The sequence below is a fragment of the Phoca vitulina genome, unplaced genomic scaffold (genome assembly GCF_004348235.1).
Source record: "Phoca vitulina isolate PV1807 unplaced genomic scaffold, GSC_HSeal_1.0 scaffold20, whole genome shotgun sequence".
NCBI lineage: Eukaryota > Metazoa > Chordata > Mammalia > Carnivora > Phocidae > Phoca > Phoca vitulina.
In genome coordinates this window covers 33,322,723-33,341,431 of record NW_022589723.1, presented here as the reverse complement: position 1 = coordinate 33,341,431, position 18,709 = coordinate 33,322,723, and the positions used below count along the sequence as shown (strand labels likewise).

The 18,709-nt window shown below is 56.0% G+C and overlaps 1 protein-coding gene across 2 annotated transcripts in view; it reads right to left on the bottom strand.

Annotated features, from left to right (window-relative positions):
• Nucleotides 1-18,084: 18,084 nt before the first annotated feature.
• The window catches only part of MAP2K5 (mitogen-activated protein kinase kinase 5), a 246,870-nt gene continuing 246,245 nt past the window's right edge, over nucleotides 18,085-18,709 (bottom strand). For both annotated transcript variants that reach the window (XM_032417743.1, XM_032417744.1), the window contains exon 23: nucleotides 18,085-18,521. In XM_032417743.1, the coding sequence (XP_032273634.1) occupies nucleotides 18,417-18,521 (105 nt within the window). In that variant the 3' untranslated portion in view covers nucleotides 18,085-18,416. The remainder of the gene's footprint in view (nucleotides 18,522-18,709) is intronic.

The following is an 18,709-nucleotide window of genomic DNA, read 5'->3' as shown; positions in this document are numbered from 1 at the left end:
TCGGGGACAGGCTGCCCCTCTGCTCAGTCGCGCATGCACGCGGGCGGGCGGGGGAGGCGCTGGGAGGGGTACGGACGGGGGGGGAGGGGCGGTCACTGCCCATCTCCAGACAGCAGGGGGCGGGGGGGCAAGGAGAAGGAGGAGGGTCTCGAGGCCGTGGGCGGGGGGTGGGGGTGGGAGGGGGGAGGAGGCTGAGACGACCGCTGTTCGCGGTGCTGAACCCGGCTCTCCAAAGCACGCTGCGCGCGCCTAGCCCCAGGCCGGCCCCCACCGCACCCAGTTCCGTGCCAAGCCGGTTCCCCGGAATAACAGCACTGGTTTCCACAAACCCGAGCTTCTCCTCTCACGCCCGGAGCCTCGCGTTCGTTGAGCAGAAAGATTCCGGCTGGAAATACAAACCGTTTTTTTCCCCCAGCCATCAGTGGAACCAGGGTCACGCAGTTCCTAACCACATCTTCTGCATTTTTAGCTGCGTTCCGGACCAAAGCTGGTTTCCATCCGGGTTAGCGCGTGGGGACAGAGGGGTTCTCGAGGAAGTTTCTCAGGAGCCACTTCTCCTTTGCTTCTAACAGCCCACTCCTTAAGTTTTCCTCCTTCTTCAGATATGGCTTTCCTGCTCAGGCTAAGTGCAGTCTCTCCGGGCTCTGGGCTTCCTCTTTTGGGGGCGTCTCCTCTCTGAGTATACTTCAAGCCGGGCTGTCCCAGTTCATATGGGTTGAGAGGAATCCTGGCCGGTGTCCGAAGCCACAAGGCTCCAGGTCAAAAGTTGCTGCCGGTCCCGCGCTTTGATCTCTGGCCCAGGCAGGGAGGCAGCCTCTCCCGTGGACCTCAGCAGCAGGAGGACCCAGGGACTGATGTTTGGGGCCCTCTAGGTCGACTGGCCCTACCACGTGTCCTCAGACACCAAAGGCTCTCATCCGGCCCACGGCTGCAGGCGCTCCTGAGGCCCAGGCAGCTCAACCCGGTGGGCCCCTCCCCTAAACTCGTCAGGAAAGGCAAATCCATTTTCAGAGGGGCAGCTCCAGCGAGACAGGGGACCCGAGTTCAAAAGCCTTCATTGAAGAGACTGGGCTCCTCTTCTGTCTGTCTCTTCCCCTCCCTGTTTGTCTAGGTGCCCCCTCATCTGTCGATCTTATCTGTCCCTGAGCTGCCTGTCTCTCCCAGCTCGCTCCTCTTTCTCCCATCTGTCTTCATACCTTCTTCAAGTATCAAGCTATTTATCTGTTATCTGTCTGTTTCATCTTCATCTCCGCGGATCGAATTGAAACAAGTTGACCCTCCTTTCACGTTGAAGTCCCTTGTAACATCTTAGGAGGCAAAAACACTGTCCTAACTCCCCAGCCGACGCAAGCCCCGCACCCCCCTGAAGAGCTCTCAGGCGGGCTTGGGGAGGTGACGGGGGGCTCCGTGGCTCTGGGAAATGACGATGTCTTCTCGGTTTCCCGAAACCGGCAAGTGTGCCCTGCCCGCATGCAGTGAAGGGTGCTCCTCAGAGCAGAGCGCGTCCTCCCCAAGCTGAGGGTCTGGGGGCCCCGCGGGCTTTTCTGGAGTGGAGGGGGCTCTGGGCCCCAGAGCCAGGAGAAGGGGGGCCCTAGGAAAGGAACCGAATTTCGAGGGCCAGAGCGGAAAGCCCGGGCAATGAGCTGTACGCAGCGGCCAGGAGCAGCCGCCAGGGCTGCTTGCGGGGCCCTCTCCGGCTCCTGGGGCTTGAGGGGTGAGCTTGGAAAGGGCGACGAGGCGGGAGGCGGACAGCAGTGGGAGTGAGGCGATGGAGTCTTTAGGTATAATAATAAAAACAACAGCCGCAAGAACCCAAATCGGAACTAAACGAAAAAAGCTGTAGGGGCAGGGCGCGGGGGCTGCGGACGACCGGACGCGGGTACTCACCGTGCGGCGGCGGCTGGAGCCGGGCGAGCGGTGAGAGGAGGTGCGCGGCGGGCGGAGCGGCGGGCGGGAGTCCGGGATCCGCCGGGCTCTCCGGGTGACGGCGCGGCCCCTCCCCGCGCGCGCGCACAGCCGCGCTCCCGGGCTCCTCGCGCTCACAGCCGCGGCCCCGCTGGCCCCTCCCGCGCGGCGCCAGCTCTCAGCGGGCGCGGGACGCTAGGGCCCCTTGAGCGAAGACGTGTGCCCGGCGCCGCTGCCCCCGAGGCCCCGGACGGGCCCGGAGCCGAGGCCGAAGCCTGGAGCGCATGGCGCGGCGACGGGCACGGCGCGATCACAGCCCGAGTGGCGAGGCCGGCGCGGGGCGGGCGCGCCTGACAGCTGCGAGCCGGGGCGCCACACCCACCGCCCGCGCAGTCACTCGCGCCCTCCCGGGGTCCTCTAGCCCGCGGGCCACGCGCCGCGCCCGCCGCCTCCTGCAGCTCCCGGGTCTGCGCGCCCCAGGTAAGCGGCCGCACACCTGCGCCCTGCGCCCTGCGCCCGGCACCTGCGGCCCACGCTCGCCAAAGGGGACAGGAGGGAGGAAGGGCCTGGGGCCGCAAAGTTTGCCTCCCTGAACGAAGTGGGGAGGGCCCAGCCCTCCGCGCCTAAGGGCCAGGAGTTGTCTGGGCCAAGGCCGGTTGACCGGGCTGAGGAAGGCTCTGGAGGAAGGGGCGTGAGGAAGGGCATCGCACTTTTGGGCCAAAGCAGTGGATCCCGAGAGTGGCCCCGGGGAGCCAGTTGGGTAACCAGCGGCCAGCTGGGGCAGAGATAAGGGTGTGGCCTATGGGGGCTGGGTAGCTGGGAAGGGGCAGAATCAACTTTCCCCACCGCTTCTGATTTGGTTGGAAGGCGTCAGGACAGCTCCAGCCTGGGGAGGGGCGACTCCTTCACTAAGCAGTGAAATTGGATTTGGGCCACCCCTCCCCCCCTTGAGTGCCTCCCTCCACCAAGAGCGACCTGCCCAGGGTAGGCACTAAGTCATCGCTGGGAGACACCCGGGGTCAACCACTTTCTAGGTGGCTGCTAGAATCTTCTCCAGCTCTCCTGCTACCTCAGTTTCTCCGAGGTAGGGTTTTAGGCCCCCGATGCTACAGACCCCCCTTGGCATCTTCATTCTTTGCAAAGCTCCATTTCTCTCCACCCTTCTCTCCCCTCTCTGCCTGTAGGTTTCTGTCTTCACTATTCTTTCCCCACACTACCCCTTTGGGTCACCGTGTTCTCCCTTTCAATCTCTGTCTCGACTTCATTCGAGTTACCAGTCTCACCCACTCCCTATTTGTTCATACCCGGGTGCCCCCTCGCACCCCCCCATGGCATTAAGTGTCCTTAATGGACACGTTAATTAAACTGTAATTAATCATACTGTCCAGCCTAAGTTTGAACAATTACCCTAATCAAACAGAAGTTAATAATGGCAGGGATGGCCCGGGGCGCGGCGGGCCGCCCGGGCAGGGGGCGCAGCGGCCACTGCGGCTTCCGACGTTGGCAGCAGCGGCTAGCGCAGCCCGTCCTTGGAACCCGAACGGCGCCATAAATCTTCCGCGGCCAGCGGCGCGGGGTCGCCCTCGCCCCCGCCCCCTCGTTTTCCCTTTCTCTCTGGGTTACAGGCCCTCTCCCCTCCTGCATTCCGCCTCCTCTGGGGTTCGTCACTCCTTCTCCTTCGTCAGTCCACTTCTCTCCTCTCGTTTTTCTCTTCTCCCCTGGCTCGCAGGGACCCTGGGAGAAACCTCTGGGGGAGCGAACGGATGGCCCAGGCCTTGCCCTTGGAGAGAGGGGGCCCGGCCTGACTCGTTTGTCACCTCCTCCCCTTGGCTAACATGTTATCGGAGGCCTCAAAAACTACCCCCAAGTTTAAGGGTTCTGTCTGCTCTGCGGGGTCCCTTCTAGAGTGGCCTCTTGCTCTTTCACCTCCCTCGGTTTCCGTCTTTCTCTCTCTTGGACCTCTTTGCCTTTCTCTCCTTTCTCTCAGAATCTGCTCAGCCCTTTTCTCTGCCTCTGTTCCCTCCATTAATGTGTCTTTCCCAGGCTTTGCTTCTGTTCCGCTCTAACTCTACCTCTCTTTACCCTCCCCCGCCCCGTTACACTTCCCTCCGAGGTAAACAGGAACCCATTTTCCATCCCAGTCCGAAAGCCACCCCCACCCTCCACCTGCTCATCCCCCTTCCCTCTGCCCGGCCTCCCCCATCCCATAATTACAATCCCGTTCGGTAATTATTCTTAGGCTCCTAATGATTTTTTAAAAGGCATCTCAGAATTCGGTGTGGTAGTGACAACGATCGCGGAGCCAGGACGCCCCCGGGGTAGTGGGGAGGTGGGAGTGGAAAAAGGAGGGGCAAAGCCTGCCTGTCCTGCCTCTATTGTACTGTGAGGGCCAACAGCGCCTCCGGGGCCGACCTCTAGGGCGTTTCCGGCAGCCGGGCCCCAGGGCCCCCGGGGACTTCTCAGACAAAAGTTCCCTCCCCGGGTTGTGGCACTGAAGCGGTGCAGGGTCGCCCCTGCGTCTCTGTTCAGCACTTAGGGTCGCCCCTGCGTCTCCGTTCAGCACCAAGCTGCGGACAGCTCCCTGCACCCAAGACCGGCTTCGCAGACCCACCCAACGCTCCATCCAGGATCTGAGCTGGAGAAAGACGGCAGGCGCGTGGAGAGAGGCTGGGGAGGTGACATCGCTCTCTTGGGGGGTAGTGGTCTCCAGTGAGCGGGTCTCGGGGGTCGGGTCTGGGCTCTTCTCTGGACCAGCATCCGGTTGGTTAGTATCACCATGAACCGCATTTTACAGTTGCACAGCCGGTTCTCACAGTGGCCGTGGGAATAGGTAGGGATCATTTATTCCCATTTTACAGGCAGGAAACTGAAGGTCAGGCAGTGAAAGCCAACCCACCCAGATTCCCCAGGCAATAAGGGACGCAGACTGATTTCCCAGACGCCAAATGTACCTTGCACGCTGCTGGGAGAACCTCACTTAGTGATGGGAAGATAAGGGATGTGCAGGACCGCGCAGCTCAGGAGGAGCTTTTATTATCACACAACACGTCGTGCAGAGGAAACAGGCCTAGCAATGCCAGGTCACTTGCTCAGGTTCAGGCAGCCAGTGCGGGGCAGCGCTGGGGACTTGAACTCGGGCTCAGACGGGGGAGGATGGGACCCGTCTTCCTCAGAGGGAGCTGTGGATCCTGCAGCCCAGTGCAGAGTCTGGGAAGCCCGCGGCACTCAATGCCCTTGGTCTTTCTGACCCCCATTAGCGCGGATTCTCTCTTTTATCCATTGCGGGGTGGCACTGAGGTCGGAGGGCCGGACTCCGGATCACGTGCTCTCCCCACCCCCCCCACGCCCGCCGGATCCGCTCTGCCTCCGCGTCCTGGGCGTCGTGTCCATGCGGCCTGGCGCCCGGGAGCCCATTCCAGCTCCGGCAAGGGCTGGGGCTGGGCGGCCGCGCCTTCTCCGCAAACACATATCTTTTACCAGTTGAATTAACGGCAGTTTTCGTCAGTTAATTAGGTTTAATTTACATAATTAGTACAGTATAAAGAGGATTGGGGATAATCATGGGGTACGTAGCGCTTACTGTGTAAACACGTATTCTGAATTAAAAATCAGATGTAATTAAGGCGCGCAGGCCCTGTTTAGGCAGGGTTTTAATTGTAATGAATTTCTAATTAACACTCAATGATTGCCAAATGCAAAGGGCTGTAAAATTTTCTTGTAGTTTTGCTAATTTATTGTTTACTTAATATCTGGATATTAATCCGACGGCCAGATAGACCCGAACCCCGCCCGGCGGCCTCAGCCCGAGCCAGTGAAGGTGGCTGGGCGGGGCCTGCTGGGCCGCAGTCGGAGAGCAGTGGTGAGGTCGCGGGGGAGGCAGGGGCCCCAGAACCAGCGTAACTGTGCTCGGAGCTATCCGCCCACCTCACTTTGGGTGCGGCCGGGAGGCCTGCGGCTCCGGGAGGGCCGGGACTTGCCGGAGGCTGCACACTCTGGGTTTCTGTCGCCCAGACCTGGCTCTTTGGAATCAGAGGCCAGGCCAGCACTCCTCCCAGCGGAAGCCTCCCAGCTCCTAGTCATCGGAAAAAGCAAGGGAAGTTGAGGCCCAGAGCCAGTTCTTCTGTTCACCACTTGAGTGACGTGGACCTTCACTTGGCTTCAGTATCTGTCTGCATCTGTAGGATGGGCACACTGTCCAACACCTATTGAGAGCGAAGGATTGACCCACTCAGGAGGCTCATCTCTCTTCTGGAGCCCTGGGGTGGGGGGGTGGGGAGTGGGACCTGAGCACCCGGGCTAATGTAGATTCCAGAGCCAAGAGGCTTTGGGAAAAGTTCAAAGGTCATAAGGCCTGGTTCTGCTCATCCTGGGGTTTGCTCTGCACTTGGGGAAGCAAGTTAGGCTGGGATGGCTTGAGTGAGGAGCCCAGGACCAGATTTCTTTGCCTCAACCAGACATAGAAGCCTCCAAGACCTGAGCAGAGGTATATGGAAAGAGGGTGGGCAAGTAGCTGGGCTGGCCCCAGGGCTCCCTCTCCCTCCAGATCTCTAGTTTGGGTCCCTGCTCATATTCCAGCTACCCTCCCCTCCAATGGCTCCCCTCTGGTCAGCGCCAGCTTAGCCACAAGCCCCTTTCCAAGGTCCTTAGCATGGGGAGACTGTGGGCATGCAGAAACTTCCTACCAACTGGAAGAAATACACCAAGAAAATTCAATGGCATCTACAGACTTCTGACCCACAGAGCAGACTGGCTTCACTTCTCTTTCCAGTGTCTGCCTTTCAGAAGTCTCAGAATGCTCTCCTGGACACAACACTGGGCCTCCTCTAAGCCTGCCTCCTTCCCTGGGCCCGCATCCCTCTGTCTCGTACTGTTTTGTTTTCATCATTAGATTGCTCACCAATTAATACTTCCCGAGTAGTTATTTATTTGTGAGTATTTTCTGAATCTCTCCCTGGAATGTTTTATTTGCTATTGTATTCCCCGGGGGCCTAAAACAGGGTCTAGCATACAGTAGGTACTCACCATATTTGTTGATTGAATGAGTGAACAGCATTTGAGTGTAAAGGCTGTGAGCCCCAGCCCAGGTCCCAGTTGACTTGCTGGCCTAATGACTGAACAGTACCCTTGGTGTCTAGTGGCCAATTGGTTCTTCAAGAGTAGAAGGTTCTGTGCTCCCTGGTGATGTCTAGGAGGTCCTGGGATTCCCACCATCCTCACAGGTTCAGGCAAGACTCCTCAGGTAGAGCCCCCAAAGGCTTGCTGTCTTGAAAGGTGGGGATAGGGGTGCCCGGGTGGCTCAGTCAGCTAACTATTGGTTTCAGCTCAGGTCAGGGTCCTGAGATCAGCCCTGCCTCCTGAGATCGAGCCCCACCTTGGCCACCTCGCTCAGGGTAGAGTCTGCTTGAAATTATCTTTCCCTCTCCCTTTGCCCTTTCCCCAGCACACACTCTCTCTCTCTCATTCGCTCTCCAAAATAAATAAATAAATAAATAAATAAATAAATAAATAAATCTTTTCAAAAAAGAAGGTGGGGATAGGTCCTGGCAGGCAGGTGGGGGAGCAGGTGGTGGGCTTGCTGAGCTCTCCTTGGTTGTAACGGGCTTCCTTCCCAGGGCCTCTTTCCACTCAGCGTGGATGGGGAGGGCTGGAAAGAGGATGGACTCTGGAGCCAGCAAGACCTGGGTTCAAATCCCAGTTCTGCTCTGAGTCTTCAAACCCGCATCAATGGAGTAGTCATAAGGGTGTTACGGCGATGTTATAATGATTAAATAAGCTGCTGGGTGTATGGCACATACCCAGATCTGGGGCTAGAGGGAGGTGCCTAGGGTGTGAAATTTAAGGAGACATTTTCTTTCTGGGTCCTGAAAATCCTTCCCATAGTCTCAGCCTGCACAAAGCACGTGACAGAGTGGATGCTCAGCATATGTGAGTTTTCCCCTCCTCGACAGCCTCAGATCACTTCCAGACAGCTGCCTGAGCATTGGTGGAGTCCAGGTGCTGGGACAGGTCAAGCTTTACTAAGGTGTAATTCACATACCACATAATTCGCCTATTTAAAGTGTACAATTCAATGGTTTTTGTATATTCAAAGAGTTGTGCAACCATCAATTTTAGAACATATTTATCACCCCAAAGAAAAATCTTGTACCCATTAGCGATCACCTCACAGCTCCCCACCCTCCCAGCCCTAAGCAACCACTACTTTCTGCTTCTATATATTTGCCAATTCTCAACATTTCATCTAAATGGAAACACACCATGTGTGGTCTTTTGTGTCCGGCGTCTTTCATGTCACATAATGTTTTTAAGGTTCATCCATGTTGTAGCTTGGATCAGTGCTTTATCCTTTTTTATTGTCAAATAATATTCCTTTGTATTGGTATCCTTTATTTTGTTTATCTGTTCATCCATTGATGAATATTTGGGTTGTTTCCATTTCTTGGCTATTATAAATGAGGCTGGTATGAACATTCATGTGCAAGTAATTTGTGTGGTTGTATGTTTTAGTTGTGTGTGTGTGTGTGTGTGGTTGTATGTTTTAATTTCTCTTGAATATACATCTAGGGGTAGAATTGCTGGGTGATTTAATAACTCTACACTTAACCTTTTAAGAAACCATCAGACTTTTTCCAAAGCACTGCAATTTTACATTCTACCAGCAATATATGAGGATTCTGGTTTTTCCACATCCTTGACAACACTTATTATCAGCTCTCTCTTTTAAAAAAGATTTTATTTATTCATTTATTTATTTATTTAGGGCATGCCAACATGTGTGTCAGGGGTGGGGAAGGGCAGAGGGAGAGAGAGAATCTCAAGCAGACTCCCTACTAAGCACAAAGACCTGATACAATCTCACGACTCTGAGATCAGGGCCCTGAGATCACCACCTGAACATTAATTGGCACCCTACTGGCTTTCCTGGTTGGGAGAAATGATTATCCTTCTTTCCCCAGGAGAGATGGGGCCTCCCCAGAGAAGGGGCCCATCAGCCTCCTCCCTCTGCAGATGCAGATGGATGTTCACCATAGTTACTCAAGAATTAAGAACCAGTCATTCTGAGTCAAAACCAAGAGTCAGATGCTCCACCGACTGGACCACCAGGCGCCCCATCGTCTCTTTTTTTTTCTATAACAATAGCTATCTTCGTGGGTGTGAAATAGTATCTCATTGTGGTTTTGACTTGTATTTCTCTAATGACTAATGATTTTGAGCATCTTTTCATGTGCTTATTAGCCACTTGTACATCTTCTTTGGAGACATGTTTGTTCAAATCCTTTCCCCACTTTTTCAATTGGGTTATCTCTAGTTTTATTATTGAGTTGAAAGAGTTCTTAATATATTCTAGGTACAAGTCTCTTGTCAGATACAGGTTTGGCAAATATATTCTGTGAGTTGTCTTTTCCTCTTTCTTAAGGGTGTCCTTTAAAGCACCAAAGTTTTTATTTTTGATGACACCCTATTTACTTATTTATTTATTTATTTTTTAAGATTTTTATTTATTTGACAGAGAGAGAGAGAAAGCGAGAGAGGGAACACAAGCAGGGGGAGTGGGAGAGGGAGAAGCAGTCTTCCCACTGAGCAGGGAGCCCGATGCGGGGCTTGATCCCAGGACCCTGGGATCATGACCCGAGGCGAAGGCAGACGCCTAATGACTGAGCCAGCCAGGCACCCCAATGACACCCAATTTATTGATTTTATTTTTTCCTGCTTGTGCTTTTAGTACCATATCTGAGAACTTTGCCAAACCCAAGGTCGTAAGATTTACACCTAACATTTTCTTCTAAGCTTTATAGTTTTAGCTCTTACATTTAGGGCCATGATCGATTTAGAGGTAATTTTTGTGCATGATGTGAGGTAGGGATCTAAATTCATTCTTTCGCATATGGATATCCAGTTGTCTCAGCACCATTTATTGAAAAGATGACTCTCTCCCCATTAAATTGTCTTGGCACCCTACTGGGTTTTCTGGTTGGGAGAAATGATTATCCTTCTTTCCCCAGGAGAAATGGGGCCTCCCCAGAGAAGGGCCCCCTCAGCCTCCTCCCTCTGCAGATGCAGATGGAGTTCACCATAGTTACTCAAGAATTAAGAACCAGTCATTCTCCAGCAAATATCATGGAGGCTTTCCCCCTTTCCCATTGATAATTCACTTCTCCCGTCTGCCTTCTGGTGTGTGTGGCATGTGCCTCTTCTACTACACGGGCCTGGGATGGAGTGACTATGGGGTGTTCTGTCTCTCTCTGTTACTCTCTTGGAGTAAGAGTCCTAAGAGAACATAGCCCGCATCTTACAGGGGGCAGTTGTTCCTGAGGGAGCAGCTTGCACTTTAGGCAGGTATGGGTGTAAATCTTAGGGCTACTACTTCCTGGCCATGTGGCTTTGGGCGAATCACTTTGCCTCTCTGCACCTCAGCTTTCTCGACTGTGAAATGACATCATTGGATTGGCATCATAGGATTATTGGGAGAACTAACCGAGATGAGTTAAGCCAAGGGCCCAGCACCGAGCCTGGCATATGGTGGGGGCTCAAGTTTCCTCAGCTGGTACCACTGGAAGTGGGAAAGTGCCCTGCTCCCAACAGCACGGCTGCCCCCCCAGCCCTCAACCTCTGGTCTTTTGTCCTGCTTTATTTCTTCACAGCAATTGCTCTCACCTGAAGTTATGGTATTCTTTCTTGTCTGTCTCCCCTGCCGGAACGTGAGCTCCAGAGTGCAGGGACTTGCCTTGCTCCTCACTGTGTCCCCAGCTCCTGCCACACACGAGGTGCTGAGGAAGTATTTGATGAATAACAGTGTCTGCAGTGCCTGCCGTGGTACTGCTGAGGATCCAGGGAAGCGCCGGGGCGTTCCCCGTGCCAGCTGGTGCCCAGGATGGCTGAGGTCCTGTAAGCGCCCAGCCTCCAAGGCTCAAGGAGGGGAGTGGAGCTGGAGGTCCGAGGGAGCCTGGCTCTTGAAGAATGGGTGTTGGTGGTGCTGGGTGCATGGTGCTGGGAGAGAGCGTGAGGGTGCAGGTGGGTCAACGGGGAGGGCCACTGAGGACGGCAGCCTAGAACCTGGGCTTTGTAAACTGTCAAGGGATATATACATGGGAGGGTTTGTTCCAAAGGCATTTGGGCAGCCTGGGCTGGAAATGAAGAGGAGACATTGTTTTAGTTTCTGCTGCTGCTCTAACAAATGAGCACACTGTTTTAAAACAGCACAGATTTATTATTTTACAATTCCGGAGGTCACAAGTTGGAAGTGGGTCTCCCTGGGCTAAAAGCAAGGAGCTGGCAGGGTTGTGTTCCTTCTGGAGACTCTAGGGAAAATCCGTTTCCTTGCCTTTTCCAACTTCCAGAGGCCACTTATATCCCTCGGCTCCTGGCTCCTTCCTCCATCTTCAAAGCCAGCAGCCTAACAGCCTCAAATCTCTGACTCTGCTTCTTTCCTGCCTCCTCTTCTGCTCTCAGGGGCCCCCATGATCACACTGGGCTGACCTGGACAATCCAGGATAATCTTAATTTAAGATTAGAGGACAGGTGATTAGCAACCTTAATTTCCCTTAGCCATGTAACATAATATATCCATCGTTTCTGGGTATTAGGATGTGAATTTCTTTGGGGGGGACGATTCTCTTATTTTGCCTCCTACAGATGGAGGGAGGCAGACAAAAAGTGGGGAGTCACAGGGACTGAGGAGTGGCTGTGTGGGGGTGTAAGTGGGGTGGGGGGAGGGGCATGACCTACCTGTCCTGGTCAGCCTCAAGGATGACTTAATAATGACATCAACAACCCATGAGGTGGGTACTGTCATTACCCCATTTGACCAATGAGGGAACTGAGGCTCAGAGGGGGTAGGCAACCTGCCCAGGGTCACACAGTCCGTCAGTGGAAGAGCCAGGACTTGGGTCCAGGTTTGTGTGACTCCAAGCCCATTCCTTTCATTGCTACATTCTACCATCTCCCCCACTGGATTGCCAAAAAGGGACCCTGGAGGCCCCGGGAGAGGAGGAGGGCTTCATTTGTGCGTCAGAAGACTCACATCGAAGGCTGCCTCTCCCACTGCCTTGCTGACCAAGGGATTTAAAATACATTTTTTTAATTATTATAAAAATAAGGAAACTGAAGAGCACCTACGCCCCATGGCTCCACAGCATTAGGATCTTGTTCCCAGAGGCAGGAGGACGAGGCCTCCTCACTGAGTTCGCTGTAGCCCCACCCTCCCCCCCCATGTTTTTATCTCCCCGCCCCCCCCCCCCAAGCATCTCTCCTGAATGCTTGTGCTGCCCCAGCTCCTGCCTTCCTGGGCCCTCACTGGAATGAGGCAGACGGATGGTATAAGAAAACAAATCAGGACAGCACAGCGAGGCCGGGCAGTGACCGGGGCTCTGGGGCCACAGGTGGACAAGTGTGCCCACCCCCCCACCCTACCCCTCCCTCCCCGGAACTGCATTTCAGTCTTGGAGGATGAGTCGGAGTTAGGAGACAAAGGGGTGGCTGGGAAAGGTGTCTGGCTGAGAGAACAGCCTATGCAAAGGCTTGGCTCATTCAAGGAGCAGAGCATCACCTCCTGTGATGGAAGCTGGGAGCAGGAGACAGAGCGGGGCTAATCATGCTCCGCCCTTGCAGGGGTGCTGGGAGGGCCAGAGGAGGTGAGGCTGCAGGCAGCCTGCCGGGCCCAGTGGATGCTGCAAGAAGTATTATTTCTTTTCTTTCTCAGAACGAAAGTGATCTGACCTGGGCCCTTTGGGTACCCGTTTCCTCTTTCTCCATCCTGCCACCCTTGCTGCTTTTCCCAGTGTGTACCCCCCTGCCTTCCCTACTACCACCCTCCCCCCCCAAAAAAGGGGGGGATAAAAAGCACACCCCTGGGAAGAACCTGTGGCACAGCCTGACTCCCCCGACTTGAATGCCTTTAACTAAGTCTGTGGACAGGAGAGACTTTTTAATCCCTTGCAAGTGAATGCAAACTGTTAGGGAGATAAATACGGGACAGGGCTGCCGATGGACTGTTGGGCTCAAAGGAGGGAGATTTGTCTCACTTTAGAAGAGGGACCTGGAGGGCTCAGCCCCATCAACTCGTTCATTGTTCTCTTATCTGCCAGAGACGTGGTGACACCACAGCAATTAAGACAAACTTTAGTCTGTAAGTTCGTGCCTGCAAATCTCTGGCTTCAAAACAAGACAAATGATACCGCCAAGGGAGGAAACAAAGTCTTTTTCAGACTGTCCGAAGTCACAGCCAATATTTGTAGTTGTTCAGCCAAAACTTGTCATTCCGAGGCCCGGGCTCCGCCGCCCGCACCCCCGCCCCACACCAGAAGCCTCTCTCCAGGACGCCACGCGGCCTCCCGCTGAGGAGCCCCGCCCGGCCAGCTGAGGGGGGGGCCTCCCCGTTTCCGATCTGCCCACCAGAAAGGAAGCGCCGTCCAAACCCAGCCCCACCACTGAAGGCTGGCTGACTTCCTCCCACTCTCCTTCTGCTGCCCCCACTCCACGCGAGCAGCTAGTGCCCACGAAGGGCCAGGCTCGGGGACTTGGCCCTGAACCATCCTCTGCCTGCCCCTCCCCACATCGCCACACACCCCTCGGGGCTGCTGCTGGCCGCGTCCCACCTGCTTGTAGTGAAAACACCCTGACCCTCCGCGTGCAAGTTAGGACCTGGTCCAGAACAGTCTTGGGAGTCCACCTGCCCCAGTACCGCGTCAGGAACTGCTGGCTCCCTGCTTGCCCTCCTGGCCAGCTTGCCTGGCACGCCCCCCACCGCCGCCCCCGCCCCCCCAGGACGCAGGGCCCCGTGTTCTGTGCCCCCTACTCCCCGCTACACTGAGAACAGACGCTCCCATCTTGATAGGGCCCAGACTTAGCTAAAGGATGAAGCTCTCATGGGGAACGTGGGCAGCAGTCAGTGGGACGGGGCCGCCTTTGAGGCAGCGTCATGGCCTTGCTGGGCTCCCCCTGCCAATGTGGAGGCCGCTGTCCCATCCCCTTCCCACCGACCTGTGTGACCGAGAGGGTCCCGTCTGCCCAGCACTCCTGGGACCCCACGCTGAGGTTATACTCTGGCCTTCAGTCTTGTGTGTGTATAGATCTGGAAGCATATGTTCAGCAGGAGCACAAGGCTCTAGGACCTTGACCTCCAGGCAGGGCCCCTGCAGCCTTCCCTAGCCAGGTTAGAGTACTCAGCCCACCTGGCACTTGCCTGACCATCCCCCCTGAGCAGGGCCCCAGGCTGGAGGCTCTGGGTCAGACTGGTCTGGGCCACAAGGACTCTGTCTAAGCACACCTGGGCAACAAGGGTCCCACTTTCCTCCCTCTGTCCCCACGGCCTTTTTGAAGGATCTCCGAAGCTCTGGGATTCTGTAACCTTTATTTCCCAGATGGGAAAAACCAAAGGACAGAACTGGGAAGGGACAGTGGGCTGAGTGCCAAGGGGCCTCCGTGCCTCCAAGCCAGGGCAGTACCTGCTCCCCCGTGTGACCTGGGGGCCCCGTGAGGACGCTCCTGTCCTAGAAACGCTCCCTTTCAGCCCCCCCTGAAGTTCTGAGAGGACTGGAGCTGCATCTCACGGGGTTCACGTCTCCAGGAGGCTCTGGTTAGGAGGCAGACAGGCTTTACTGTGGGTTGGAGCATGAGGCCAGGACAGGATAGTGACAAGTCCTGGGGAGAGGGGCTGCTCCAGGGGCCTGGGGCCCAAATGCCCCCTCCTTCCATTCTGTCAGCCCTCCCTGCCACACCTTGGAGCGCCTTGCCCCTGCCAGCCCTGGCCAGGCCCTGCGGAGAGAGGAGTCGGACTCATCCCTGCCCTGGGGGGGCTCACAGTCTGTACCCAGAGAAGGGAATAAAGAAGCTTCCAAGAAGAGGTGCCATTTGAGATGCCTGATGGGAGATGTGGGGGAAGATGGGTGGGGTGGCATTCTGGGCAGAGGAAGAGCTCACTCCTGCCCTTTGTGTTCCAGGTCTCAGCCCTCCCATGGCCCCTGAGCAGAAGAGGGTCTTGCTCTCCAGCCGGGGGTGGGGGGTGGGGTCTTTGCAGGAGAACTCCTCAATAATTGCCCAGTTCCCCATCTTTCCAAGACTTTGAATAGAAGGAAACTTAGACCTTGGGGGCCACCCCAAAGCAGGGGCTTTCAACATGGGTTCCATGAGTGAGTGGGCTCCAGGGGTTCCAAACCCTAGTTGTGAACAAAACCCCATGTATGTGCATGTGGGTGCACATAATTCTGGGGCAAAGTGTGTCACTTCTGTGGGATGCTCATGGGGGTAAACCCTGCTCCAGAACATCAGGGCTGGGAGAAGCCGCAGGGCTCCTTGAAATCGACGCCTGCATCTACTGATGAGGAAACTGATGCTCAGATGGACACATGCCCAGTCCGAGGTCAACCCGGAAGCCAGACCGGGGATTCAGTGTGCCCTCTGGAGCAGTGTCTCCCACTATCATTGGGGGACGCTCTGCCTGTGTGTCCCGGGGGCTGGTCACAGAGCAGATCCCTGGGCCCCATTCCCACAGATACTGACATGGCATCTTTGCACACCAGTGTGTGTGTGCAATTCTGTGCTAGACAGAGGATGGGGCACGTGTGTGCAAGTTCACAAGCACATATGTATGCTTGGGAAGCTGACTTCTGGAGCTGTGGTTAAAGGTGGGGTTCGGAGCTCCAAAGCAAGCTTTGCTACTTACTCGCTGGGAGACCTTGGGCCATGTCTCTTGGTCTCTCTGTGCTTCAGTTTCTCCATTTGTAAAATGGGCAGATTACTACTACCACCTACCTCATGGCATTGCTGTGAAGATGAGAGTCGAAGTAAGCCCTCAACACGGGGCTGGCCTGGAATACCTGCTCGTTTGCGCTCCCTCCCCTGGCTTGGGATTTGGGGATGACAGGCTTGCTGGGTGCATCTTCTTGAAGCAAGGGTAAGCGTTACATCTGGGTGGTGGCTGCCTCACATTCTGGGGTAGGCAGACCCCTCTGGGGAGGCCCCGAGCTCTCCCCGCTCCCTGAGTGCCTCTTCTCCGGGGAGTCCGCGCTCCATGCTCCTTGCAGCCCTCCCTGCCCTGAGCCCTGACTCGGGCAGCAGCAGCCTTGATGGCCTGGGCCTCATCCAACTCTGCGACCTTCCCAGCCCCAGGCAACAGCACCTGCTCAGTAAGAAGACGAGCGTGCTGTCTGAGGACGAGGGGGCAGCTGGAAACCTGTACCACCTTGAAAAGTGTTACTAAAAGCAGGAGGACTCCGATCCTGCAGGAAAAAACAAAATGATGCCTCACGGAGGGCGGCTCCTTCCTGGGCAACAGTCCGAGCCCAGGCTGGGACTCACAGCCCTGCCACCTCAGCCATTGAACCAACAAACATTTATTGGGCACCTGCCGGGCTGGGCTCTGTTCTTGGCACGGGGGTTACCGCGTGAAGAAAACAGACCAGAATCCCCGTCCTTGTGGGGAGTGTACATAGGGGACAGGAAGCGAGAAGACAGAAGACAGATGGTGAAAGGAGTGGTTTGTCACATGGTAACAAATGCAGTAAGGAAAACGTGTAGGTAGGGAGGTGTGGAGGGCTGCAACTTTAAAGAATGGTCCGGTCAGAACTCACAGATATCTGAACACAGATCTGACGGGTGTAGAAGTGAGCCACGTGGCTACGTGGGTGACAGGGCTCCCACTCCAAGTACAAAGGCCTGCGTTAGTTGGCATAATACCCGGCTGCCAGTAACAGATCAGCAAAGGAATTGTGTTCTGGCTCAATGCAGCATGAGCTGCATCCCTCCACGTGGTGACTCAAGGATTCAGGCTCCCTCCATTTGAGGCTCAGCCTTCCCCAGCCTTCCAGCACAGCCAGGAGGAGAAAGTGGAGTGGAGAAGGCACGTCTGCACCTTATGCTTCTTGGCCTGGAAGCAACGGACCATCTGCTCTGTCCTTCCATTGACAAGCACTAGTCACATGGCCCCCTTAAATGCAAGGGGGTCTGGGGGATGTCCTCCTGGGCTGGGCACTGACTTCCCGCAACCGCCCTTCACGATGGAGGGAGTGTGAACCTCCCGGGGTCGGCTAGATGTCTCTGCCGTGGCCCTCAGTGGGCAGTGTGCCTGGGTGTTCAAGGGTCAGTGAAGATGCCATGTGGCTGGAGGGAGCTGGGAGTGATAGGAGTTGAGGTCAGAAAATAATGGGGGCAGAATGTAGGGTCACACAGGCCATTGTTGGGTCTTCGGCTTGTCCCCCAAGCCAGCAGAGCTCCGCTGGAGGTTCTGAGCAGGAGGGGACCATGACCACCTGGCTTTAACTGGCTCCCTCTAGCGGCCGTGTGGAGAACAGAATGCGGGGGCAGGGCGGGAGTGGGGAGCCTGGTGGGAGGCTGTTGCTGCGGTCCAGGCGAGGGGCCTTGGAAGAAGACAGGAGTGGTGGAATCAATACATTTTGAAGGTAAAGACAACAGGTCTTCGAGGTGGGACAGATGTGGGGTGTGAAGGAGAAAGGAGTCAAGGCCGAGTGCCAGTACTTTAGCTTGGGCACTGGGAGGATCTCCATCTCCACCACTTACTGAGACGGGAGAGCGGTGGCATCAGAAGTTTGCTTTTGGATATGTGGAGATGCCACTTAGACCTGCAAGTGGAAACCCAAGCCTCTGTGAGCCTCAGTTCGTCACCTGTAAAATGGGCGTGACCACACTTACCTGGCAGGATTACCAGAGGGCGGCTGTAAATGGCCGTGATGAGTGAGGTTCGCAGGCGTGGGGTCAAAGGCAGTGAGGGGCAGCTTGCTGCGGAGGAGCCGGAGGGGCGGTGTGGGAGTGGGAGCTGGGAGAAGGGCCTCAGAACCGCTTGGGGCCTTTTCCAACTCCTCACCTGCTGCCCCAGGACAGATCACTGTGTCGGAGTGGGCGCTGCTGTCGGGATAGACAAACGCTAGTCCAGCAAGGAGCATACAACAGGGATTCTGAGGTCCCGGGTCTACTGCTGGCTCAGCTATTCCTTGCCATGGGACTTGGTTCGGGGACCTGCGGGCCTCGGTCTTTTGTCTGTCAAATGGGCTGGGCTGGGGGCCTCCTTACGGCACATCCGGAAGCACTGGGGTGCCTGCAGGTGCCTGGGCAAGGGCAGCTCGGGCACTGCCATCCATCCTTGCTGAGGGGAGGTCCCGCCCCACCCCCACCTCTGGAGGGGTAAGACGCTCCCCACACAGCACGACCCTCACGGGGGGAGGCAGTCACGTAGCAGTAATACTTTTATTCCCATCAGTGATGCTGATGGGGCCTGACCCTTTACAAAGAAAAATGTTAGGAAAAAAGAGGGAGAGGGGCACCGAAGCCTCTGTTCTCGATACCCCCACTCCTCTGCCCACCCCCCGTCAGTGCCTCCAGACGAGAGGGGGCAGGGGCTGGCCACTCTGGAGGGCTCCCTGGGCTAGGCCATCTGCCAGCAGAGTCGAAGGTGAGAGCTGCAAAGCTCTTCTGGTGCAGACGGCAAACAGAAAGGGGGCACAATGGGTGGGTTGTCCCCTTGGTGACCAGTCCTGGGCTGTCAGCACCCCTCTGCGGCGTCACGGGGACCCCTGCTGGCTCCGCCTCTCCTCCAGCGCCCTGCACACCCACATGGACACCACGGCGGCGTTTCCGTCATTGAACTGCATGATGAATGGATGGCCCTGTGGGGGGGAGGGGAGGAGAGGCTGTGACACACATTCCCAGACTCTGCACTTCATTACACTTGCCAAGGCCTGTTCTCGGCTTGGACCTTCTTTCTTCTCCCCCACTCGCCCTGCGAGGGAAGGAGGACACCATCAACCCATTTCACAGCCAGCCTGACTGAGGCCGGTGGCGGGGCACTCACTCT